The sequence below is a fragment of the Pleurodeles waltl genome, chromosome 4_2, assembly GCF_031143425.1.
Source record: "Pleurodeles waltl isolate 20211129_DDA chromosome 4_2, aPleWal1.hap1.20221129, whole genome shotgun sequence".
NCBI lineage: Eukaryota > Metazoa > Chordata > Amphibia > Caudata > Salamandridae > Pleurodeles > Pleurodeles waltl.
The window spans coordinates 321,391,068-321,418,822 of NC_090443.1; the positions used below are offsets into that span (position 1 = coordinate 321,391,068).

Genomic DNA, 27,755 nt, shown 5'->3' on the forward strand with positions numbered 1-27,755 from the left:
GCAGTGGGTAATCATTACAACATTTTTCTCCAGGCAGAACACCTTCCAGGGGTCAACAATGACTTTGTGGACCTGTTAAGCAGAACACAAAAAAAATCGACGAACGGGAACTTCTCCCACAAGTCATATAAAGTTACTTCCAGCACTGGGGGAGCCCGGCCATCAATGTTTTCGCCAACCCAGCAAAGGAAAGATGTCCCAAGCTTCATCTTCAGGTACCCACACCCTGGGGGGGGTGATGCTATGCCTCCCAGGAGTGTAAGGCAATCCTGCAAGAGATTCCCAGACCTATTGCTTGCACATTCTATGCAGCCAAGTGGGAAGGATTTTTTCCACTACCCCATCTCCAAGTAATTAAACACCCTTCAAAGTTGAGGCGCAGGATATCACGTCATACGTTTTACATTTCCAGAGGACAGGTCTAGCACATACCTACCTCTACACACCACCATTAAGCAGCCATAGTACAATACATTCAGAACAGAAAACATTCCTCTATTTTGAGGCTTGTCAAGACATTCATGCAACGTCTGAAAATGGTTAGAAGTCCCCCTTCCCCCATCACAAGGTGGATTGTCAAATACATTTCAAACTTGCTATGCGAAGTTTGAACATATTCCCAGCACACATATGTAGAAAGGGTGCCCCCATGCCATCCTGTTACCTGATTTCCGCAAGGCAGCTACATGATCAATACCACAAGTTGACAACGCACTACTGTGTGGACATACTAGCTCATCAAGCAGCTATGTTTGACGAAATCATATAAAGGACTGGGGCCAGATGAACAAAGCAGAATCTGGACCTTTCCGGCCATAAAAATGTTTTCTCCTATGTAAAAAAAAATGTGATTCAGTAACTTGTTACCAATTCACATATATGATTCGGTATTTGGAAGAGACGTGTTTAGGGCATCCCTGAACCAGTATGGTATGTATTACTGTTTTGCACCCAAATTCCAGTTGCAAAACAGTAATACTTTACTCTCAGTGTAAAACTGGTAGTACCCCATAGGCAAAGGGGAAGGGTTCCCCAAGGGACTCCTCCCTCTTTGAGAATGTAAACATTAATATTTTTTTTAAAGCAGGCAGTGGTCCCAAGAACTTCAAAGTTAATTTTTTTTTCTTTTTAAACCCACCACATTTTCCTTTAATGAAAGCTGGCTGCAATAAATAGTTTACTTTATTAAAGAGCAATCACAAACATGGTGGTCTGCCGAACCCAACAGACGTGTAATGGCTTTGATTCTTAATTGGTCACAAGCTGCGACCTACCTCATTAATATTCATGAGGTAGGTCAGTTTGTGAACCAATAGAAAAAGAGTTTCATACACTAGGAATACACACTTCCTAATTGCGATTCAGAGAATCGCAATAAGGAAATTGGTATTCCTAATGTTGATACAGATGTTTGAAACAAAGGGCCAGATGTACTAACTGCCTGCTAGCCACTGCCAGGAGAGAGCTGCTGTTAGAGGCATTTGTGGCCGTAGATACACCTGCTTTGCATACTTCTGCCATCTAATGTTGGGCCCAGATGTGTGAAAGTTGTTTCTTCAAAACATCTTTTGAGTCACAAGGTAAAGTGGATCCTCTTGGTGATAATGCACATTGACTCCATTGTCAGATTGCTTTCTTTCCGTCGTTGGGTTCAGACGTGTATTACTGCACTGCAGTTCAAGACCATATTGGATTAGTTTCGGTTAGAAATCCACCCTTACCCTCGTCGGTATTGTTATTGATCGAGTTTCCATCTTTGTGTTCTGAAAATATAGAAAACCCATCACCCGTTGGATCGACGTGCTCCAACTGCCTCTTTTGGGCCTACCTTTGTATCGTGTCAGCTTCACCTTAGTATTCTCTGCTAATGGAACTTTATTCTGCTTCTGCCCTAGGTGCCACGCTAAGCAACGGCGTACCCACCTTCATCATAGTTGCAACCTGTGCTGGTCTCCCGATCACAAGGAATACGATTGCGAGGCCTGCAGATCATTTGATGTAAGAAAACCTTACGGGACCGAAAGGCGCATCACAGAGTTGCACCATAGTGAGGTTGAAGCAACATCAGACATCTTTGGTCAACAGGATATTAAGGAGGAGGAGGAACTTCACCACAAGGCCTCTGTGGCTGAAGGGACCTTTTCCATCGAAGACGCCAGCTCCGACAGAGATTGGCCTCCAGGTGCAGGACACTGGGTCAGTGTACCATGACGTACTAAAGCCCCTGTCCTACCACCCAAAAACCATTCAGTCCTGGCCGAACATATGGCTCATGGGCCACCACTGGCAGCAGGCCATGGCAGGCACCGGTCATCCGTTGCAGATGCCCCACCCTTCTTGGGCTAGGCTTCTAAAGTAAAGCCGAGGCCATCTACTTATGCACCAAGCGGGATCCCCACATTCCTTCAATGGTGGGCATGGGGAAGGGGTGAGATGATCCTTATGAGACAAGTCAGCCCATTGAACCTTAGTTAAATTAGGACGTTGATCCCCAGAGGACACCAACACAGATCTATCCCCTGCCAAACCATCACCCCCCTGATGACAACTCTTTATATCAAGTACTCATCAGCAGGTCTGCAGCCTACCACCAGGTCCCTCTCCCTTCTCCATAAAGGCACTATAGAGGAGGATTTCTCTTTGAAACTTTATCCACAGGACTTCCCAATACCTCCCTATGCTAAAAGACGTGCTGCATCATACTGATGACATCTTTAAAAACTCTGCGCGAGCAAGCATCATCACTCTAGGGTCCACAAAAATACAAAGCCACACCCTCAGATCCGGTTTACACCCAAGGGTAACTTCCTCCCCAGACTCATTGGTTGTTTCCAATGCCCAGAAGAATGCCAATTCACAAACTACAGCTAACACCCCACCTCCTGATAAAGAGACTAAGCTAACTCATGTTTCAGGAAAACTAGTATCAGTGCAGGCAACTAATCACTGGCGAACTGCCAATACACAACGTCTACTAGCCAGGTATGACGGTGCCCACTGGGACGAGAGGGAGGAACTCCTTCAGAATCTCCCAGAGGAGCATAAAAAAAGGGGACAGGAAATAGTACAAGAGGGCAAACTCATTTCCAACAATTTCATAAGTTGTGCCCTTGATCCCCCAGATATACTATTAATATCAGTGCGTTGCTGCACAGACATGCCTGGCTGCATACATCTGGCTACAAGCAAACACCTTTAAATGTCCTTTTGACAAGGAGCACCTGTTTGGTCCACAAGTGGTCCAAGCGTTATTTAAAATAAAGAAGGAAACTGAGGTTGCCAAATCCATGGGGGCACTCCAAACCACAACTCCCCGAGGCTCCTTTCACCGCTCCTCATAAGCTAGGTGTAAAAGCGGCATCTTCTGATGCCTCTTCATACCAACCGCAAAGTCAGACCTCCTCTTCACAAGGCTACTACAGGGACGCATACAGGGGTAACAGTAACAACTCCAAATGCCATGGCAAAGGTGCCTCCTCACGTTGTGCACCATCCAACACTAAGCACTGTCTCCTTTCTCCTTCCCCCTGATCACTTAACACCTGCTGGTAGGAGGGGGCAACAATACTTTTTCCCTACTTGGTGAACCATGCCATCGGATCAGTGGTCGATGGACATTATCCAACATGGTTATTGTCTGGAGCTCATCAGCCCACCTCCAAACATTCCATCCTGCAGAGACAAACTCTGTGAAACATCAAAACTGGCTCAAAGAGAAAGCACAAGGTCCCTTACTCAAAGGAGCTATAAAGCCTGCCCCTTTTCAAAATCAGGGATCAGGAATATACTCCCTATACTTTCTCATCTACAAAAAAGAATGCCTCACTATGGCCCATTTTAGATCTCTGGCCCTTATATCATTACGTCCTGTCTGAGCATTTCTGCATGGTCACCTTCCAAGATGTGATCCAACTTCTGCAGCAAGGTGACTATGTCAGCACTAGATTTAAAGGATGCCTACTTTCTCATCCCAATACACCCAGCACACCGCAAACATCTCAGGTTTGTCATAGCTGGGAAACATGATCAGTTCAAACTGCTCCGATTCGGGGTCACTTCTGCACCCCAGGTGGTCACCAAATGCTTAGCAGTGGTAGCAGCTCACTATACATCTGCTCCATCAACTAGGGTTTACCATCAATATACCAAAATCACATCTTCAACCTTTACAGGTTCAGCTGTGTCTGGGGGCTATTCTCAAAACACAAATGGTATTAGCCTAACTCAATGCAGCAAGGTTTCAAAGTTTGCAGATACTGGTAACACAATTTCAAACCAATCAACACATAACAGTCAGAACAGTTATGTGCCCGCTGGGTATGATGGCGTTATGCACTGCCATATTGCCACATGCATGAATACACATACGCTCCAAGAATCTCTAGAACAACAGTGGTCTCAGACACAGTGTCAGTTAGAAGATCTAATGTTGACAGACAGCCACACATCACTAGCTGCAGTGGTGGAACACACAAAACATGTTAAAGGGGCAGCCATTCCTCGATCATGTTCCACAAATCATTCTAACAGCAGACGCATCCCTCACAGGATGGGGAGCTCACCTACAAGATATCACAGTTCAGGGTCTCCGGGACACCAGACACCAGGGTCGCCACATCAACTACCAACAGCTTCAAGCTGTTCACCTGGCATTGAAAGCATTCCTAACTCACCTGATAGGCAAGGTTGTCTTAGTACATGGCTATCATATTGTCTGTCCAGACAATCTACAAAACAGAGGGTGTGGGGGGAGAAAGATGAAACTCTACAGTTATCACACCTATCTCAGAGCATTTGGTGTTGGGCAATACGTCACAGAATTCATCTGTTGGGGGAACACCGAACAGGGACAGACAGACTTTGCCAACCTGAGGTCATATAATTCAGTTACCTAAACCGGCCATCTGAATAGAGGACCATTCTTAAAGAGTTGCGTAGACCCACAACTAGTGCATGTTACACAGCTAAATGGAAGAGATTTGACTTTCTGTTGTAATAAGCAAATTGATCCATTTGATGCAACTGTGCAAAACAGAGTCAGTTATCTTCTTCATTTACAGTTTTCTGGCCTTGCCTGCACTTAAATCTGCTTGAATTTAGCTGCAGTGCCAGCCTATCTATAAACCAGTAAACACTTATCTTTGTTCAAAGTACCAGTCATTAATGGAAGGTTCCACCTCCATCTACATGGAATCTCAATATGGTCCTGACAAGACTTATGGGCTCACCAATTGAACCATAACTGCCCCCTCTAATTTCTATCTTAGGTCGCCATCACTTCATTTAGGCGGGTCAGTGAGCTACAGGTACTTACTTACCTTGGAAGAACCTCTCTTTCAACTGCACAGGGATAGGGTAGACCTTCGCACTACCCCAAAATTCCTTCCAAAAGGTGGTTTCCCTTTTTCACCTTAACCAATCAGTTGTTATCCGTTTTCTTTCCTTAACAAGCCTCAGTTGCGGAAAAGGCCCTTCATACACTAGATGTTAAGAGCTCTAATGTATTTACATTGACAGAACCAACGTTTTCTGTAAAACTAAACAATGGTGTTGCCTTTTCACCTCTTCTTAAAGGAAGGCCCATACCTAAATCAGAAATTTCTAGATGAATAATTAAATACATTCAGACATGTTACACCAAAGCTAAAAGGATTTACCTACAACCCTAAGAGCGTACACTACCGGTAAAACAGGGGCTTCGATGGATTTCCAGAGCAATATCCAAATAGCTGACATTTGTAAGGCAGCTACGTGGTTTACACCACACACTTTCACTAAACATTGTGTGAATATTCTAGTACGCCAACAAGCTAATGTAGGTCAGGCAGTCCTATGTACACTTTTCTAAACAAATGCAACACCCATAGGTTAGCCACAGATTTTGAAGGGCACTGCTTTACAGTCTGTGCAAAGCACATATCTACAGCTGCACATGCCTCAAATGGATTATGTTACTTAACCTGTAAGCATCTGTTTGTAGCATGTGGTGCTGTGGATTCACGTGTCCACCCTCTTCCCCAAACACCTGTGGGAGTTGCAGTTCCTTTTTTACCATTTCATGTAAATGAACATATCTTTACTGATGCGTACTCCATTCTCACAATCTAACAGCGAGTCAATGCCCATGCATGTTGTCACCAAGAGGAGTCCCTTTACCTTGTGACTCGAAAGACAGCTTAGAAGGAAAGCAAGTTGCACACATCCAGATCCAACACCAGATGGCAGGAGTATGCAAAGCATGTGAATCTACAGCACTACATGCCACAAACAGTTGTTTATAAGGTATGTAACCTAATCCTTACAGTTGATGCAAAGCATGTGTATCTATAGCCAAACATGCCACATATGGAAAATATCACAAGATGGCAGTTATATAGAAAGAATGTAATCTAGAGCACTACACACTAAGAACAGATACTTGCAGGGTAACATTTTCCTTTTTTCTATCCAACTAGAGCATTGTAATTGATTAGATTCTACCTGAGCCTCTATAATTTTCTTTCTTTTTGCAGGTCCAATGGACAATTGCACATATAATATAGTTGATAATTTTGCTCACATTACTTATCAGGCTGAAAACTCAACAAGTATATCTACAATGGAACCCGGTTATTTCTGTTAACACTGCCAGACTGTCTTTTTGGACTACTGCTATTTAATTAAAGAGAAGTATATTTTAATGATTCTTGAAGGTTTGGAAAAGATGTACATAAATAATCTTTAAAGTGTTGTGTTACACATTAAAATGATAAAACTCACTTTTAAAAACTTAAAAAAATAACCTCAAATTCACCACTGATATCACTGAGCTAACTAAGTTGTGCCACCGCCATGCACTGCTTATGACCTCACATATTACATCACTCATGACATCACGGATGACACCGTAGTTATAGCACTGAGTTAACATGTATGGGTGCAAAGCATGGAAACATCGCAAGCCCTGGAGGCAAGCGAGATTCTGCATGTTAAAAGCTGTATGGTGCACAGTTTCCAAATCACTAAAGTTTGGGGCGCAAGTAATACTCTGTGTTAAACAAGGTGAAGGCTGAGCACGTCTGATGTGGATGGCAAAAGTATGTTTTAAAGTAGGTTATAGTTAATAGTCCAAGATTGTGGCAAAAAAATCTGAGAAAGGCCGAAGCTTACGCTGACAGATCATCCACCAGTAGTTTTAATACAGTGTTAGACAAATTTTATGTAGCAAGGACATGTGGCAGTTGTGGATGTTTAGTTCCCGAACTTCCCGGACAATCCATTAATTGCAGAATTTAACAGAATGTAAGTGTGTTTCACTTAGAGGTGGATACTCTCACGCTAGTGCTGTAGACATTGTTACAGTATTGTACACCACTGTGCTTAACTCAGGAATATGTGTAGAGTATTTTTCCCAACCTACAGAGGGTTGCCTGAAGATCCATTTCAGTGGCAAATGCACACCTGTCAACTTTTTCACTTAAAAATGAGCCACTACACCACATTCATACTCCAGAAGTTGCCTCCCTAGCAGGTGGAGCAAAGGAAAGGCTAATAACTTATATACCACTTACCAGGATTTTTTTTTATTTTTATAAAAGTAGAATTCACCATACGATCATGTTATTGGTCTTGAAACTGCCAGTAGCACACATTTGTATTTTTTATTATAATAATAATTATAACATTTTTACTCAAGAGAAAGTTGTTGTGATCGATAATATCGTAAAATAATTGTGAACACTTTTTGTCAGTGACACGTAGCGATAATGTGGTGATTTTGGGGGGCAAGAGGGGATTTTTAACACTCGTCTGAGCTACAAATTTCTCTGGCAGGATGGGGCCAATGAAGCTGATTGGGGTCTCTCTCACTTTGGTCATGAGTAGGACGACAAATTAAACCATGCATTTTTTAAATTTTGATTTGGCTTTTGCCCATGAGGTCTCTGACCTGCAGACTCCTTTTGAGTGTACTTTTACAAGTAGAGTGTAGCTCTACTATTGATTTTATCTTAGGTCACCTGTGGCTTCACTTTTTAATTACGAATTTTAGGATGCATCTAAAACCGCCATAGTGATGATAATGCACCAAGTATTGATACTACTTGTCCGGGTAACAAGGCAAAGACTAGTAGCGCAGTTTGTACCAATAATATTGAGCTGGCTACATCAAATGGTATCAGGATTCAATGGAGCAACATCATTACAGAGGATTTTCTTTCACATTTAGTCTGGGAAAATCACGCACAAGTGAATATATGCCTTCATGATAATGCTAAGGATGGGGATATTACAAATGTTTTCTAAGGGATTGCCAGGTTTGTTAAAGCGAGTTCGACACACAACAGAGTGAGATGATTAGGAACCATAATGGATGGTATGATTACAACTGTACAAAAGCTTTAAAAAGTCTGAAGGAGGCAGTCAACAGATTACCTACAGTAAGTAATTGCATGTAGGTTGGCATGTAAGGCTGCACTGTCAATTGGGGGGGGGGGGGGGGACAGGAAGTTAAATCTGAGGGCTGGACAGCAATTATTAATGCCAGAACATGTAAACTACTATACTTTTTGGTGAATTGCCAATCTACATTTTAAAGATTCTGCGGTACCTCAAGAAGACTGGGTGGCACACTTTTCTAGCATTTATGCTCAGGACTCCATGAGTGCACACAAGTGGAACAGGAACCAACTTGGAAATAATTAACTTTTTAACAGAACACCCCTTGTTTTTACATTAGAGGACGTTTTTGACACTATTAATGGAACACGCAGTGGGAAGGCCATGGGCCCAGATGGGACGCCAGTTGATCTCTTTAAAAGTAATTTGGAGCTTTGGAGGGCCATTGCTGACAAATAATTTAAGTATGATCTGTACAATAGGCCCTTTTGAATCTTGGTCCACCTCATGCATTGTCGCAATTTCTTTTTTATAAAAGGAGATAGGGGAGATCCAACTTGTTATCAGCCAATTTTCTTGTGGACTCATTATTAAAGACAGCTGGGAGAATAATACTCACAAGATTGGAGGATTGGGCTGAGGAAACTGTCACGGTAATGAATCAATGTGGCTTTAGAAAGGGGCTGGCCACTGTAGAACAGTCTCTTAATTCAAGTCTACTCAGAGCTCAAAAAATCTACTCCACCACTTGCTATGGTGAGTTTTATTTGATTAGGTTGAGCTATTTTTAGATTCCACTCGACCCTTCTGGCCAGTGGACAAGGAACAGGTGTTCTTTTCAGTCAGAAAATGAATTCGCGATTAAGATGCCTTTAAATCTTATTCTTGTCACATTTGCTCTGTGTTCAGAGACCGAGGTCAAAAGTCAGTTTTTCTTCTTGCAATGCAAATACTTTTCCTGTGACTGCAGAGTTCCAGGATTTTGTAAGGTGACCTCTCTGATCTATGTGACATGAAAGGCTTTTGTATCAGGTGTTTAACACATTATATAACTAAGTTAACATTACAAATAATTCAAAATATATTTCAGTAGCTGTGAATGACCATTTTTTCTACTTCTGTGTGATGAATTTGTTTTAAGACAATGAAAAAAGTCAGAACATTTTATTTGGTGATGTGCAAATGATAAATGTTTTATGAAACCCAATTTTCACAGATTGTTAAGACACTATAGTTTTATCAGTAGAGCTGCAAGTCTGCAAGTTAGTGGGAAGGTTTTTTTTTGTTTTTTTGTTTTTAACATTTCTTAGAAATTTACTGTCTGTAAATGACAGTGTGCTACCACATCATGCTTTAGTAATAGATTTGTTAAAAGTGAGTGTTTAAACAAACTGAAAAACACTACTGCCCTGATGACAAAGCTATTAGTAAACTAAGAGGCAAGTCATGCATGGATCATGTGTACCATAGATTATACATCATCAAATGTTTAGCGTATTTAATCAAACACAAGGATTTGTTTTTAATTATTTATTTATTTTTATTACAGCAGAAATGCTGAACTTACATTTTTGAAGGTGCACTCATGTGAGGACGAAGAAAAAGGCAACTTTAAAATACAATATTTGCCTAGGATCACACAAGTTGAGACCCGTTTCTGGGGCAAGTACATTACAGTTAGGTCAAGTAGATTATTCAAGCTACTAGACCCACGGGTCTAGTAACATTTTTAGGATTTGGAGAGGCCTGCTACTTATTGGAAACTATGCTATAGCAAGGAAAGATCCTTTCTATTTGGCATTCATGGACCTCTCCGGTGCATTAGATTGCGTAAATCATGATAAACTATGGCCTTTGATGATTAAGATGGGTGTTGATTTCCCTTTAGTGAATATTATTATGCACATTTATGTGAATGCTAAGCCAGAATCAGGTTTGGAATCAATGGAGAATGCACCAAGGAATGAGAGATTAAACGGAGGTACGGCAGGGATGCGTTTTGGTCCTATTCACCTTTATATTATTAATCTCAGCCGGAACTTAGAAAAGTTATGATGCTCCGCAGATTGGCCAAAAAGCCATACTCATATTATTGTATGTGGATGATGTGGTCCTTACGGCACTCACCATAAGAAGATTACAGAATTCGATTAATCATTCTGTGGAATAGATGGCAGAGATAGATCTGAGAGTTGACTTTTCCAAAACTCATTTTGAAATGTGATGGCATGACTGATAAAAGTTATCAATTTAGGATCGGAGACACTAAGTTTGCAACATCTGTTTGATGCCCTTGGCTCATGGAGGGGGAGGCCATTTAAAGAGCTCTGCACTATCAGTAGTACCTCATTGGCACAATATGGGGCTGGTGTACAGGGCTATGTCAACAAAGTTACAACATGCAGAAAATGCAAGCTTAAGGAAATACCTTATAGTGTGAATAGTGTATCTAAGGGTTGGGACTCCCCTTTTTTTTTTTTCTTTTAAAGAAGATCTCATTAAGATTCACATTAAGTTATTGTGGCACTTCTAAATAGGCTAATAATTGCAGACTGCGTTTCCTAGGATCATGCCTTGAGAATACCATGGTTTAAAAAAAAGATCAAGGCTCTCTTTGGTAACTTTTTAAACGCTCTATCCTCCCTTCTTAGCATCTCTGAAGCTAAGATTTAACAACTGGCACTGAACAAGTTCGAGGAGGACAGCTTTACTGAGGAACATGCAAAGGCAAGCATTGAGCATTATAATCTGCTGTGTACAAATAAAGATATCCAATTTTATTTGGAACAAGCTTACAACCACTAGCACTGACTTGTGCTGCCCCACATTAGACTTATTATTCACTATTTTATCTCTCTTCCTTGAGAGGGATTGGTCGGCCAAATTGGTTAACTACTTGTGTGACAGTGTTTAACAAAGCACAGTACACCTTACTCTGTTCTGTAAAGTTTTATGAAATTCAGTGACTACAAATTTGAAAGAATCTACTACAGAAATTCCATTTTAGACAGTGCAGACATGCATTCTTGTTCTTTGCAACAACTGCATTCCCATGAAGTCTGTTTTGCGGTCTCCAACTTTCCGTGGAGGGTTAATGTGATATGCCAACAGCTGAGTGGGCAAGCTGCTAAGGATGAAATGTCTCCAACAAATACAATTGAATTGCTGTATATATTTGTGTTTTTAAATATGTACTTATGTATATGTTATGTGAACTTTTATGGTCTGTAAGAAAATCCGATAACGTATTTCTGCAAATGCATTCAAAATTACAGGATGTGTGAATTCTGTAAGAAGGTAATGCTGTTAAGTTGAATGGAATACAAGCTCTTTTTGGAGGGCGTGCAAGGTTTTTTTTGTTTTGTTTTTTAAAGGGACATTAAAGTCTATGGAGGCATTTTGTTAGTTAGATGTGTGCTTGGCAGATGGCCACGGGGTATGTGCATTATCAAGTGACTGGTAATAGAAAATTGGACGCTTGTGTAGAACATCTTCATAAACCCTATTGGACACTGTCACAATGATTGATGTAATCAGTGATTTGATGAGTAATTTGGGATGTGATTAGGGATGTGATTTAACATGTAATGAGTGATGTCATGTGAGGTTGTAGGCAGTGTGGCAGGGGTGAAAGTTATAGTTAGCTCAGTAAGCTATAACTGGTGAATTTCAGTTTTATTTAATCTTTATATGTTAGTTTTTAACTCACCTTAACACCCAATGACATTTTCACTGTAATCTTGGCCTTTTTTTCAGTAATCTGTTTATTTATGTAAAGCAAATCAAGATTTTATAACAGTACCCAAATATATTGCCTGGCAAGGCACTGCGCACACACGCAGTGGCGGCTGGTGAGGTTTGCGAGTGGTGGGGCTGGGCTTGGCGGCGAGGGGGGTGTGCATACGCATTTTTTCAGGAGGTTAGTAGCAATTTCCCTTTCTTCTGCAAATCCTATTTAACAAAATTGAGATACATTTTTTAAAATAAAAAGAACCAAAATAGCTTCCATTGGCCTGGCTTGGTAGGCAAGCCTGACTTCCTTCTTTAGCAATGTGTACAGCATCAAGACGTTTTGGGGTTGATATCTCACTCATCTCCAAACCTAGCAATCCACTCTTCCATCCTTTCACCTATCCATCCCTCGATCCACCCATCCTTTTACTCAGCCATCCATCCTGTCAGGCATCCATTCAGCCTTTCCCTCGCCTATCTATGCAGCTTTTCACTCATCCATCTTCCCTTCACACATTCATCCATCCTTTCATTCATCCACCCTTCCATTTACTCTCACTCACCCATCTTCTTACTCACTCATCCATTTATCTTTTCACTCATCCTCCAACTATTCATCCACCTTTTCACTCAGACATACACCCATCCATCCTCCCTTTTGCTCATAGAACCAATCTTCCACCCATACATTTACACTTTCAATAAACCATTCATCTTTTCACTCATCCATGCATTCATCCTTTCATTCACTCGTCAATCCATCCAGTGGTCAATCAATCTATCCACCCACCCTTTCAGTGCTTGACTTCCTCTAGGAGAGCCTGCAGCTGCCCTACTCTGAAACTCTGTGGTGTGCTAGAGGGGGAGACATTGGCCCCCAAACTCCCAAGGTCTGTACAAGTGTGTAACACAACACGTAGTACTCGTGACATTTTTATAAAAACACCACAACGGCAGAACTCGCTGGCATGTCTAAACCCGCCTTAAAGGGCTCCTTGCACCCCAACGCTATATCATAAATATATATTTATAGATATCTTCACCGATCTCCTCTTGCTTCACCGGCGCGTGATTTAAGGTCTTCAAAAGCACAGAGTCCAAGGCGAACACTGAAACCACGGTCTGCACATCATAGCATGTGTCAGCGGCGAGCGTGTAACTCCGCCAGCTGCCCAGCCCCTGAAAAATCTTCAAATAAAACAGGCCTTTTCAGCAACTTAAACCTGCAAACTGCGGCAGTAATCTACTGGATGCGGGACGTATCGGACACACAAATCCTGGACAAAACTCTTGGCTGCCACAAGCAACAAGAAGCCATGTTCACTGAGCATCACTAGATAACCCCATTTCCAGAGCTGCCCTCCCTGGAGCTGGGGAACCAGTTTCGAATCTGTGTCTGCTCAGCAGCCGGTGAATCTGGGCAAATCACTTCATTTCCCCGTGCCTGAATGCGCCCTTTTTTAATATAACTGGTGGTCATGTAACGCGCTGGGTCGAGTTAGCGGTATATAAAACTGGAACGGTAAAAAAAAAAAAAAAAAAAATAATTATATATATATATATATATATATATATATATATAAAAAATAATTACTCGTATTTACTTTTAACAAATACATTCTGGGACTAGGGAGGTGTCTTGGTCGGCTTTGTTGTTAGATGGTGACCCCTCAAAACTGGGAGTCAGCTGGTTACTACTATCCACGCACTCCCGGGATCACCAGCCCTGAGACTGGGAGTGAACTCCCCTTGGGGTCTCAGGTGCAACATCACCGACAGACGATGAGGCAGTAGAAGAAGGGGGTATAGCCTGGGTTGAAATAAGGAGACTGCAATGGTGCAACTCGGGGGGGGGGGGGGGGGGGGGAGGGGGGGAGAGAGAATGGGCGAGACGCATGAGGGTGAAATTAGGAGACTAAAGATGCAGCCAGGGAAGCTCTAGACGAGTCACCAGGGTGAAATCAGGAGACACTGGGAGAACTCACAACGACTCTATGGCAGTCTGTCTTTGTGACCATAAATATCTATTGACTAATAATGAGGCTTTCTGCTGAAGAACGTCAATGCGAACAGCTTCATAATGACTCATCGTAGAGGAAACTGTGAGAAAAGAAAGGGAGAAAAGCCGAAACAGCCTGCAAAAGCACATTCACAGAGACATTTATGGCTAATATTGACGATATTCACATACCTCCATTCAGTAATTCAGTCAATCCATCGATGCACTGTTTTTCTCGTGAAAGATTGATGCGATGCAAGTCTTCCCGCCTACCACACCCTTTCCCAGCTCGTCGCGGGGTGAGAGGTCCCACCATGCCCTCTACCAAGTTGGGAAAGGGTGGGGAGACAAATGCTCTCCACTCCCCGATTGACGTGGAGGCGAAGCGCTTCAGGGCTTGAATTAAAACGCCTGGGGCTAACTTGGCCTCTGCGTCATCAGGGGGTGGAGACTAGGCCTTGATGCTGGGTCTTTGCTGAGCTGATGACCTCACAGTCCTCAGGGCTGTGAGATTATCAGCCCGGCAATAGACTCACTTTGGGCTTGCCTACACGTACACAGGAGCAGCTGAAGTGAACACGTGACGTCACGTCACTTGTCCAGCAACAATAATGCTGGTTTTGGGTGAGTGCCCCCCTATTTTACAAAGTTTTATAGGAGGTATTTTTTAATTTTAAAAAATGATCGCTTTGTTTTCAAAGGGGCGGAGCCCCGACGCCCATGTATAGAAACCGCCACTGCACACACGAACCCCTACCCCTAACCCCCACCCATCCACTTCCCTTCCGATGTCTAACTGTGGTAATCACCCAAAATTTCCAACCCGCTGTACTGCTGTTCGAGCCAGACAAGCTGCAGGGAAGAATCTTGTACAGTGGATCCTATGCGAGTACCGAAGTACCTCACAGGAGCCGGCTGCACTGCGTCTCATAGGAGTACTGCAGTACATATTGCACATTTTAGTTTTAAACCCTTTTTTAGGACACAGGAAGAGAGTCCTTAAGTCATCTAGTGGCACCAGCAACATTTTCTTCTCAGTTTGCCACCTGATCAAATCACCCATTCCCATGGGTCCAAAATGGCTCCCTCCGCCAGTCAGGATGTTAATTTTTTTTTTTAAATTGTGGGTCCCACAGGATCATACGGATATACTAAGCTTTTTAACCCCTCAATGCCCAGCCCAAGACCCTATCTAACCACCAATTCCTCAAAAAATGATTCACACGTATGACAAAAATCAGACTTACTAAGTTCTTTCTACCTTTGTGCAAAATTTGTGGTAATTCTGTTTAGATACTTTTTTCTTGTATTGGAGAGCCAAGTTTCCTACGGCAATTACAAGAAGAAAACAATGTTTTTGGACACCTCTCCCCCTTTTTCTTGGCCCCTTTGTGACAGATCAGCTCAGATTAGACTCAGCCATAAGTATATCAGTCTTGACCCTGCTCCAGTAGGAAGAGTCCATCTCTAGCTGCAAAGCTAGGTCTTTCTGAACCAGAACACAAGCAACCCATAACAGGTTGTGGCCTAGTTGGGCCACTTCAGTAAGGTGAGGCTTGGTTCCAGTGGCACTGTGAGCACAGGGACCCACGTCTGGGGATACTATTGGCCACTTAGGGGTTTACATCAAACATATAAATGATGATGGGAGGAATGCTTGCAAACAGTAGTTCAGGTGGAACTGTTCCTACTGGGCAAAAGCTGATTTGCATATGGCTGGGTCTAATCTGAAGTAGAATAATGGTGAAAAAAAAATGGACTGGGATGTGGCCCAGAGTAATCACAAGTGGTCAAAACCAATTCAAGCATTCCATTCATCACTTTATATTCCTAGTAACCATTACTAAATCCATTTTAGCTTCTTTCTGGAAGAACTTGGAACTATCAGTAATCCCTCAATATAAAAAACAAAATAATTTTCAAGATTGTTACGTAACAGCTTGTACTACATTTTTTATTCATTTATAGTGACACCTTTCAGAGCCAATGTTCTTGATACGAAACATCCATACAGAGGCATGGCTCTGCAGTTCAGTCATGGGGTCTCACCTGCAGGTCGTCGTAGAGGCTGCCACTTAGGTACATGTCTCGTAGCGGCATGTCAGGGAGCTTAGCATGGATGAAAGTGCGCAGCTCCGCACAGATGTCCACAGCAGCTTGCTTGGCAAGAGCCTGCTCACCTGGTGGGATGGCTACATGCTGGCGATAATAAGCGAAGAGCTTCTCCTGCATGGACAGACGCAAACGAGCCTTCTTCATATCTACTTGGCCTTTCCTGCTTGAGGGTGTGGAACGGAGAGTTTCGGCTGAAGAGGAAAGATAGTAAAAAAGGAGGAATGAGAGAATGGAGGATGAAGAGAAAAGCAACAAGGGAGAAGAAAAGAAGCAAGGAGGGAGTGATGGAAAGGGGAAAGGAAAAAAGGAAAAAATAAATAAAGAATAACAAAAAAAAACTGAAAAAGATAAGTGAAGGATGAACAAAGGGTCACAGAAAAGGAAAAGTTTCCTGAAGAAAACATGCGGGAAAAGGAAAGTGTTAAAAAAAAAAAAAAAAAAAAAAAAAAAAAAAAAGACTACACAAAAGGAATATTGTCATCCGTGCATAGCTTTCTTACTCATTGCAAAACCAAAGCATTTTGAAAGACCGAGCAGTAATATTTACACAGCCCTTCAATCAAATAGAAACAATGAAGCAATTAGTTTTGCATCATAGTGCCATGTTGAAAGTGTTGGTTGAAGATAAGACCTATCAGGGACATTAAAAGGGTGAAGTGCTTGAGGTTGGAGATTCATGTATTCAAGCTATGTCAAGCGTTGCTTACCTAAGCATTTGGAGTGTCTTTCTGCATCACATTGCTATGATGAGTATGAAGCAAAAGGAGAAGACAGGATCTTCAGAACCCTACAAATCTATACAAAGAATGATCGCTCACTTTTTTTTTTTTTTTTATTTTTAAGTTGGGTGGGGCTGAGCTGTGGTCGAGCCATTCTGGATCAGAGTCCTCCCTAGGAAGTAGGTTTGACAGAATGTTGGCCCCATTATGTGCATCAAACAGCGACTGAAGCAGAAAGCTTTGCACAACATTCTTCTAGCCATGGACTTGTGGGTAGAGTCTATGCCCACAGTGTGGAAACTGGCTAAAGAATCCATTTTATTATTTCTCCAGGCCTGACTTCATCCTGTGATGCTCAATAGGCCTGAAAATCCATATTCAAAAGGTTGGATGACCTTTACTAAGTTAACCCTGAAAGGCAGCTTATAAGGCAAGGCTTGCTTCAAAGAGACACCTCACGCAACATGCATTGCTTCATTCACCCAGCAACAGACAGACATCTGAATGTCCACATGGGTCTGAGGAAAGGTTATAAAGAGACTGGTTTGGTGACGCCTTGGAAAGTCCCAACCGTCTGAGAAGTGTGCAGGTCAAGCCTGTGGTCATCTTGTATCAAGCTGCTACTGTGATAGATGCCTAATATTGAAAATGTCACTTACCCAGTGTACATCTGTTCGTGGCATTAGTCGCTGCAGATTCACATGTTGAGCACAGTCCGCTGCCTGGTGTTGGGCTCGGAGTATTACAAGTTGTTTTTCTTCGAAGAAGTCTTTTTTGGTCACGGGACCGAAGGACTCCTCCCTCTTCGGCTCCATTGCGCATGGGCGTCGACTCCATCTTAGATTGTTTTCCCCGCAGAGGGTGAGGCTGGAGTGGTTTGCTATAAATAGTGCCCATGCAATGGAGTAAATACGTATGTACATAAAAAGTTTATAATAATTATTTACAAATGTTTAAGATTTAAGATTTACTTCTAAACGGCTACAGGCTTCCCGGGGAGGCGGGAGGGCACATGTGAATCTGCAGCGACTAATGCCACGAACAGATGTACACTGGGTAAGTGACATTTTCAGTTCAATGGCATATGTTGCTGCAGATACACATGTTGAGCATAGACTATAAAGCAGTTACCTCCCCTAAAAGAGGTGGTTTAGCCTGTAGGAGTTGAAGTAGTTTGGAATAATGTTCGTAGTACAGCTTGGCCCACTGTAGCTTGTTGTGCATTTAGTACATCTACACAGTAGTGTTTAGTAAATGTATGAGGCGTAGACCAGGTTGCAGCCTTACATATTTCGCTCATAGGAATGTTTCCTAGAAAGGCCATTGTAGCACCTTTCTTTCTGGTTGAGTGTGCCTTTGGTGTAATAGGCAATTCTGTTTTGGCTTTAAGATAGCATGTTTGAATACATCTGACTATCCATCTAGCAATGCCTTGTTTAGAGATTGGATTTCCTATGTGTGGTTTTTGAAAAGCTATGAACAGTTGTTTTGTTTTCCTGATTAACTTTGTTCTGTCAATGTAGTACATTAGTGCTCTTTTGATGTCTAATGTATGTAGTGCCCTTTCAGCCACAGAATCTGGCTGTGGGAAGAACACTGGTAATTCTACTGTTTGATTTAAATGGAATGGTGAGATTACTTTTGGTAGAAATTTTGGATTTGTTCTTAGAACTATTTTATTTTTGTGTATTTGAATAAATGGTTCTTGTATGGTAAATGCCTGTATTTCACTTACTCTTCTGAGGGATGTGATTGCAATGAGAAATGCGACTTTCCACGTTAAATATTGCATTTCACAGGAATGCATGGGTTCAAAAGGTGGACCCATGAGTCTTATTAAGACGATGTTAAGGTTCCATGAAGGAACTGGTGGTGTTCTTGGTGGTATAATTCTTTTTAGCCCTTCCATGAATGCTTTAATAACTGGTATTCTAAATAGAGACGATGAATGAGTAGTTTGTAGGTAAGCAGATATTGCTGCGAGGTGTATTTTTATAGATGAAAAAGCGAGGGTTGCTTTTTGCAAATGTAGTAAGTATCCCACTATGTCCTTTGTAGAGGCATGCAATGGTTGGATTTGATTGGTATGGCAGTAGCAAACAAATCTTTTCCACTTAGATGCATAGCAGTGTCTAGTGGAAGCTTTTCTAGCTTGTTTTATGACCTCCATACATTCTTGTGTGAGGTCTAAGTGTCCGAATTCTAGGATTTCAGGAGCCAAATTGCTAGATTCAATGATGCTGGGTTTGGATGCCTGATCTGTTGTTTGTGTTGTGTTAACAGATCTGGTCTGTTGGGTAGTTTGACATGCGGTACTAGTGAAAGGTGTAGTAGAGTTGTATACCAAGGTTGTCTTGCCCATGTGGGTGCTATCAGTATGAGTTTGAGTTGGTTTTGACTCAATTTGTTTACTAGATATGGAAGGAGAGGGAGAGGGGGAAAAGCGTATGCAAATATCCCTGACCAACTCATCCATAGAGCATTGCCTTGTGATTCGCGGTGTGGGTACCTGGATGCGAAGTTTTGGCATTTTGCGTTTTCTTTTGTTGCGAACAAATCTATCTGGGGTGTTCCCCAAATTTGAAAGTAATTGTTCAGAACTTGGGGGTGAATTTCCCATTCGTGGACTTGTTGGTGATCTCGCGAAAGGTTGTCTGCTAGTTGGTTTTGGATCCCTGGAATAAATTGTGCTATTAGGCGAATGTGGTTGTGAATCGCCCACTGCCATATTTTTTGTGTTAGGAGACACAATTGCGTTGAGTGTGTTCCTCCTTGTTTAAATAATACATTGTTGTCATGTTGTCTGTTTTGACAAGAATGTATTTGTGTGTTATTATGGGTTGAAAGGCTTTTAACGCTAGAAATACTGCTAACAGTTCTAGGTAATTTATATGAAATTTTGTTTGGTGTACGTCCCATTGTCCTTGAATGCTGTGGTGATTGAGGTGTGCTCCCCACCCTGTCATGGAAGCATCTGTTATAACGTATTGAGGCACTGGGTCCTGAAATGTCCGCCCTTTGTTTAAATTGTTGCTGTTCCACCATAGAAGCAAGAGGTATGTTTGGCGGTCTACCAACACCAGATCTAGAAGTTGACCCTGTGCTTGTGACCATTGTGATGCTAGGCACTGTTGTAAGGGTCGCATGTGTAGTCTTGCGTTTGGGACAATGGCTATGCATGATGACATCATGCCTAGAAGTTTTAGCACAAATTTTGCTTGTATCTTTTGGTTTGGAAACATAGCACTTATTACCTTGTGGAATGCTTGAACTCTTTGTGGACTTGGAGTGGCAATTCCTTTTGATGTGTTGATGGTTGCCCCTAGATATTGTTGTGTCTGACACGGTTCGAGGTGTGACTTTGTATAGTTGATGGAGAAACCCAGTTTGTGAAGGGTTTGTATGACATATGTGGTGTTGTTTGTGCACTTTCTTACTGTGTTGGTCTTGATTAGCCAATCGTCTAGGTAAGGAAACACATGTATTTGTTGTCTCCTGATATGTGCTACTACTGCTAGACATTTTGTGAATACTCTTGGTGCAGTTGTTATTCCGAATGGCAACACCTTGAACTGGTAATGTATTCCTTTGAATACGAACCTTAGGTACTTTCTGTGAGAAGGATGTATCGGTATATGAAAGTACGCATCTTTTAGGTCTAATGTGGTCATGTAATCTTGCTGTTTGAGCAGTGGAATGATGTCTTGTAGTGTGACCATGTGAAAGTGGTCCGATATGATGTAGGTATTTAGTGTCCTGAGATCTAATATTGGTCTTAATGTTTTGTCTTTTTTTGGAATTAGAAAGTACAGGGAGTAAACTCCTGTGTTTTTTTGTTGTACTGGTACTAATTCTATTGCATCCTTTTGCAGTAGTGCTTGAACTTCTAGTCCTAGAAGTTCTAAATGTTGTAGTGACATTTTGCGTGTTTTTGGAGGGATGTTTGGTGGGAATTTGTGGAATTCTATGCAATAGCCATGTTGGATTATTGCTAGTACCCAATTGTCTGTTGTAATCTGCTGCCAAGATTGGTAGAATTGGCTTAGTCTTCCCCCCACTGGTGTTGAGTGAAGGGGTTGTGTGACTTGAAAGTCACTGTTTAGGTGGAGGTGTTTTTGGAGTTTGGAATCTTCCCCTACTCCTTGGGAATTGACCCCCTCTATATCCCCTGAAACCTCCCCTTTGGAATGAACCCTGATAGGGTGTGGTTCTTGTTTGTTGGCTGGTGTCTGTGGGTTGGCCACAAAACCCCCCTCTAAATGGAGTTTTTCTAAAAGAGCCTCTGCTCTGCGGGGAGTAGAGTGCGCCCATGGCTTTGGCCGTGTCTGTGTCCTTTTTAAGTTTTTCAATGGCTGTGTCCACTTCAAGGCCAAAAAGTTGTTTTTCGTTGAAGGGCATATTAAGGACAGCCTGCTGGATTTCGGGTTTGAACCCTGAAGTGCGGAGCCATGCGTGTCTCCTTATGGTGACAGCAGTGTTGACTGTTCTTGCTGCAGTATCGGCTGCGTCCATTGAAGAGCGGATTTGATTGTTCGAGATCGTTTGTCCCTCTTCAACTATTTGCTGCGCCCTTTTTTGGTATTCCTGGGGAAGATGGTCTATGAGAAGTTGCATCTCATCCCAGTGTGCGCGGTCATATCGGGCTAGCAGCGCTTGAGAATTTGCGATGCGCCATTGGTTGGCTGCCTGTGATGCGACTCTTTTTCCTGCTGCATCAAATTTTCGGCTTTCTTTGTCCGGAGGTGGGGCGTCGCCAGATGTATGGGAATTTGCTCTTTTGCGAGCTGCCCCTACTACTACGGAGTCAGGTGGTAACTGCGAAGTAATAAACACTGGGTCTGTGGGTGGTGGTTTATATTTCTTATCCACCCTTGGGGTGATGGCTCTTGATTTTACGGGCTCTTCAAAAATTTGTTTTGCGTGCTGTAACATCCCTGGTAGCATTGGGAGACATTGATATTGGCTATGTGTAGCCGAGAGGGTGTTAAATAAAAAATCATCCTCTATAGGATCGGAATGCAGTTGGACATTGTGGAATTCTGCTGCCCTAGCCACCAGTTGCGAGTATGAGGTACTGTCCTCTGGCGGTGACGGCTTTGTGGGGGTATGAATCGGGATCATTGTCCGGCACTGGGGTGTCGTATAAGTCCCAGGCGTCTTGTTCCGGATTATCTTGACTTATAGTAGTTTGCGCTGGTGAGTGCATTTGTGGCGGAGTTTGTGCCGGCGATGCCTGTTGTGGTGGAGAGGGCGGAGGCGTGACTTTAACCACTTTGGCTTGTGGTTGTGCGTCATCCTTGAGAAATCCGATCCTTCTTTTTCTCATTATTGGGGGAAGGGTTGATATCTTCCCTGTGTCTTGTTGGATGTACAGTCTCTTTTGTGTGTAGTCTGATTCTACACTTTGGAGCTCTTGTCCAAATCTGTGCATCTGGCCACTTATTCCTTGTTCCTCTGTGTAGGAAGGAGGTGTGGAACTTTTCGGCGCCAAGAGAGAATCTTTTTTCGGTTTCGGTACCAACTGAATTTTTGTGGATTTCAGCAGTGTGTCTCTGTGCCGATGTTTTTCGGTGCCGGCATCTTGTTTTTGCTTCTCGGAGCCGCTATCTCGGCTCCGAGGTTGCTCCATGGCAGTCCCTCGACCGGAGTCTGGTGTCTTCGCTATGGGCGTGCCCTTTTTCGGCGCCTTCGACGGGTCGCCGGTTTTATAGGTCGAGCCATGACCTGTTGGCAGTGGCGTCCCCTGGGCTTTTGTTTTTTCGATGGTCTTTATTTTCGACGTCTTACTCAATGTTTGTTGTTCGACGTCGGAGTCTCCGGATTCTGATTCCGGAACCGAGAATGTTTCCTCTTCGTCGTCGAAACGTTGTTTTGTCGGCGTGGACGCCATTTGTAGACGCCTGGCTCTTCGGTCCCGGAGTGTTTTTCTGGACCGGAAGGCTCGACAGGCCTCACAGGTATCCTCCTTGTGCTCGGGGGACAAGCACAAGTTACAGACCAGGTGCTGATCTGTATAAGGATACTTACTGTGACATTTTGGGCAGAAACGGAACGGGGTCCGTTCCATCGGCTTCGGCGTCACACGCGGTCGGGCCGACCAGGCCCCGATGGGGGAATCGAAGCTACCGCAAAGTCTTCCGATGATCGGTGTCGATGTACCTAACTATCCCGATACCGAACGGAACAATACCGACGCTTTCTTCCGAGATTCTGACTAACTTTCCGAACCGAAACACGGAGCGAAAAGGAATACGTCCGAACCCGACAGCGGAAAAAAACAATCTAAGATGGAGTCGACGCCCATGCGCAATGGAGCCGAAGAGGGAGGAGTCCTTCGGTCCCGTGACCAAAAAAAGACTTCTTCGAAGAAAAACAACTTGTAATACTCCGAGCCCAACACCAGGCAGCGGACTGTGCTCAACATGTGTATCTGCAGCAACATATGCCATCGAACATGTGTAATACCATGCATCACCAGATCAACATCACACCATGTACTGATGAAGAAATTACCTCTGTTCTGACTGTATAATGTATTTTCACATTCTGCTGGCCTTCATGCATAAAAGATTGTATTGGAGTTCCGCAATTTGGACTGCTTGGACTTGGCCTCTCAAGCCATCAGTTCCCTTGCACGTATTAAATTGTCGTTCTTTATACCCCAAGACTGGCTGGTCTCTGGTTTTGTTCCTGCATTGAAGGAGGATTCAACAGATATTCTCGCATTATAATGATCCGGCTTTTCATATGAGTAACAGCTGAGAGGTGGTACTATATACTGTGGGATTAGTACATTACTTGTGTAGAGATGTTTTGGGATGGTCCGATTCCCTAAAGCTAAACTAAGAGGATTTCATATTTCGACAGCTCCTCAAGTGAGAACTTAGTTTTTGGGGAGTTGAGCTTAAGGTTATCCTGCAGCATCCAAAAAGATATTTCTCTTAAGTGCCGTCATGTCCATCTCTGAAGATTTTATCCCAGCTCCAGTATGATCAGAGCATTGTCTGATCAGATATAGCATGTAAACTTGAAAGTATCAAAGATTTCTGGGAGTAGACACTGGTAAATATTGAAAAGCAAGGGCCAATCATTGTCCTTTGGACACACAATACAGCCAGTAAATGTTGTAACAACTTGGAGTTAATCTATTCTCCATACCATTTCTTCAGTGCAGAACTGTATTTTATGGGTAGTACATTGTATATACAAAGTTTTGGTTAATTAGTTTAGAGGCTTGGCATATGCACAAATAGGGTGTCACCAACTGTTCTCCTCTGAAATGGGGAATTCAGAATGTAAGGTGTTGCAGTGAAAAGACCAGCTAGTAGCATGCAAAGCACTTGTGAGTAGTTGCAGAACTTGAAGAGGATTTTTAAGAGACCCTTAAAATGGGCTGGATCATCCAAAATGTACTCCAAGTAGTAGGATCTCTCGGCTTTCTTGATCATCTCCATACTCTTTCCGTACTTGTTTTTAAAGCTAGTGTCACAAGTTCATGTCCACCGTCTTTCAAAGTTTTCGTTCATATTTTTTTGAGATTTTATATCCAGGTTGAGCCAACCCACTAACGGTGCTGTAGATATTGGGAGGTTTGGAGGGGAACCACTGTGTTGAACATGACAGGAAGTCACTGATGAAGTTTATTAACAGGCATCATAAAGTACATATGTCAACTAGCACACTGCAGTACCAAAAAAGCATCCAAGTTCAATTTTCCCCCATAGTCTGGTCCATGTATTTGTGTATGACAATGGTGGGGACGTCGGTGAGATGGGAATGCTGGAGGGTGAAGGGATATGTAGCGGGGAGGAAGGAATAATGCTAAATGAGAAACAAAGAGTCTGATTGCCCACCTATTGATACCTTAGCCAATCTATCCCACCTACCTCTATCTCACCGCACTTAACAGCCTAGCTTATCTTTGCATTAGATCCAGCTGACCCTCTTACCAAGTAAACCCTTGACTTTCCTGATATCTATTGATAATTCATCTCCAGGAATCCTCACCTCTCTCAGAAGCTGATGAGTTGGTAGGCAACGTCTGCAGGGACCGGCTTATTCCAACCTTCATATCCTTGTTTAAGGGTCGTGAGGAGGACCCAAGCCAGCTGGGCTCCTCCCAACTTCTCTTGCCTGATGGGTTTGCCCTGCTGGGGCTGGCCGGTGCACTGATTGCACGATCGTACATCTGGGAAGGACAAAAGGCACATGAGACCAAGTGCAATAATTCAAAGTCATGCGCATTGGCACACCTGGCATATGTCTTTCCAATCTGCATCTACTTTGGCTTTGCAAGACAGATTTCCAGCTCAATTCAGAAGCTCAAGTCATCAGAAACTGCAGAATTCAAGGGGGCTTGCTTTTATTGTAGACAGTTGTTGGGGGGTTGGGGGGGGGGGGGGGGGACCACTGCCTAATGACTGGTAGGTAACCAGCCCACCAAAGTGGATGAGAGAGTTGACTCACTGTACCGGAGGCCGGAGTCCAAACCAGACCAAGTATTAATAGCAGCTAAAAATATAAAATAAATAGAATAAGACTGTGTTGCACTAGGCACCAAATTGTGCCTTTTGCTGATGGCCAACTATGTAAAAATGGTCACAATTCCAGTGGCCCAGGTCATAAGGTATGCCTTTGCTATGGTTTGCAAAAAAATTCCAAGTCAAGCGGTCTTTCACCCAACCCTCATCGGCTATGAAACTTTTAGTGTCTCAAAGGACTGCTGCCCACAAAGCTGGTCTTATGCTCTACTAATAACTTATGCAGTGTAGCGTTCATGTGTCTGTTTCCCAGCTAGATAATTTTGGGGTCATTTAACTACCCAGGCCGCCTCTCCGGTACGTCATTGGTCCCCTAAGACAGTGGCTGCAAGCCCATGGATGAAAAGGTATGCTCAAAGTCCCATCTCCTCTACTTTTATCAAACCAGTAATCACATAAAATCACACCCCAGGCTAAAGCCTGCATAACTGGGATGTGCCACGACTCCTTAATAAACCCCAAAATGCAGCCAAAGAAATAAATACATTTGAAAAATAAATAAAAAGGAAAAGGGCAGGTGTAGCAGAGTCGGAGGCCAGCTGATTAGCAACTTTTAGAAGACTCAAGAAGCATACTTTTGATGCACAAATTATGCTAGCCCAAATTCTTTCCAAGATCTCCCACACATTTACTCGAATGCTTAGATACAATGAACCAGGCCTAAAACATTTTGTAGATGAGTAGACCTGTTTAGAATGTCTGCATATTTTCGTTTTGTACATAAATCCCACCTTTCGCCCTCCTCTGATTCAGCTGCAAAGACTATGGCCTGGTTTAGTTCTTGGCAGATGGAATACTCAACCACAACCATGACGGATATCCGGTTTACTGCATTACGATCTCCATAGGATATAATGGGATCGGAATACGGCAGATGGGATATCCGCCATGTTTGTGACAAAGTATTCTCAGTCAAGATCTAAATGAGACCCTATGTGCTTTGTCAGTCAAGCCTATAAACATTTCAAAAAGCAAATTTTTCTTTCCAAAAAAATACAGATCTCAGGAACCTACAGGTTTGTACCTAGTTGGATTCCAGTCCAAAGAGGGATGAAAGAGCCCCCCACACCAAAAAGGTTCTTTAAGCCATTTTAGTTACGTAGCACAATCAACCCCACCAGAATTTAAGAATACTGCCATTCATTATGGAGCCTTTATTGACAAACGTAAGAAAGTTTTTATAGCATTTACTATTGCCTGCTTTTTAAATGTTTTCATCATGAGAAACAAGATGTAACTATGCTTCTGTGAAAGCTGCTTTTCTAGTGCTCCTGAAAAAGCATAGCAATTTCCCTGTGCAAGCTGTCCGCTGTGTTGGGAAAGGGGAGTTTACATAACGTAGTCCCATAGGCACATAATGTTCTTAATTGTAGTTCTCCACTTTAAAGTGCAGGTACGGCAGTGCTTTGACTCAGGGGTCAACTATTATTCAGGTTTCTCACACAGACAGATGAAACTCTTATGCCTCCAAACTGCAAAACAGCTGCTTCAGAGTAGAAGCACCTTTGATCCTCTTAGCCCAGCATTCTACCTCATTCACTTTGGGCTTGTCCTCGACATTCGTTTCCCTTCAAAGGCTTTCACCTTTTTAAATGACGCCCAAGCTCCCTTCTGCATTGTCAGGGCTCTTCACATTGTTCACTGTTGACTTATCAATTGAAAACAGCTGTGCAGCATGGCAAAAAAAAAAAAAGTGCAATTTTCTAGTTAGGCAATTCATAAACTGGAGAGGATTTTACAATCCAGTGGGGTGGAGCTTTCCATGTCACATTCTACAAGAGGGAGACAGGTTGGAGGGTAGATGGGTTAGCTAAACAAAGGATTCCCAAAAAACGTTCCATTACTTACCCGTTTATTAGGTCGAGCATAGCAGCGCGCAAACGCTGCTCTTCTCGACATGCTGTAATCTATTCTGTGGGCTTTAGCCACACCCATCACTCATTTGTTCCTGGGCCTGTCTTTCAAAAATCCATTGATGGCGTTGGTAAATGCTTTAAGTTTGTTTCGGCTTGAGGCGGTTTTGTTACCAGCCTGGAGACTAACCCGGATACATGGATTAGCAAGGGGAGATTAAGTGAATTGCCCAGAATCACAGGATATTGAGCTAGAGTGTGTCATTTACCACACAATAATATGGTCTGAACAAAGATTTCCCCTTCTTAGTACCAGTTTAATACACGACTACAAGAGTCAGCAACTAAAAAGTGACTAGATGACCTCAGCAATGGATCTGCCCCTCTGTAGAATATGCCAGTCACAGAGCTGCATCTTTCC

General features: G+C 42.8%; 1 protein-coding gene across 2 annotated transcripts in view; it reads right to left on the reverse strand.

Annotated features, from left to right (window-relative positions):
- MIEF1 (mitochondrial elongation factor 1) overlaps window positions 1–27,755 on the reverse strand; it is a 55,031-nt gene that overhangs the window by 8,511 nt on the left and 18,765 nt on the right. Inside the window, exons 2-3 of one of the 2 annotated variants that reach the window (XM_069231290.1) lie at window positions 24,949–25,129; window positions 16,157–16,413 (exon numbers count right to left, since the gene is read on the reverse strand). In XM_069231290.1, coding sequence (XP_069087391.1) covers window positions 16,157–16,413; window positions 24,949–25,129 — 438 coding nt within the window. Of the gene's footprint in view, window positions 1–16,156; window positions 16,414–17,600; window positions 17,818–24,948; window positions 25,130–27,755 lie in introns of those variants that run through there. The other variant, XM_069231291.1, reaches the window with a different exon arrangement.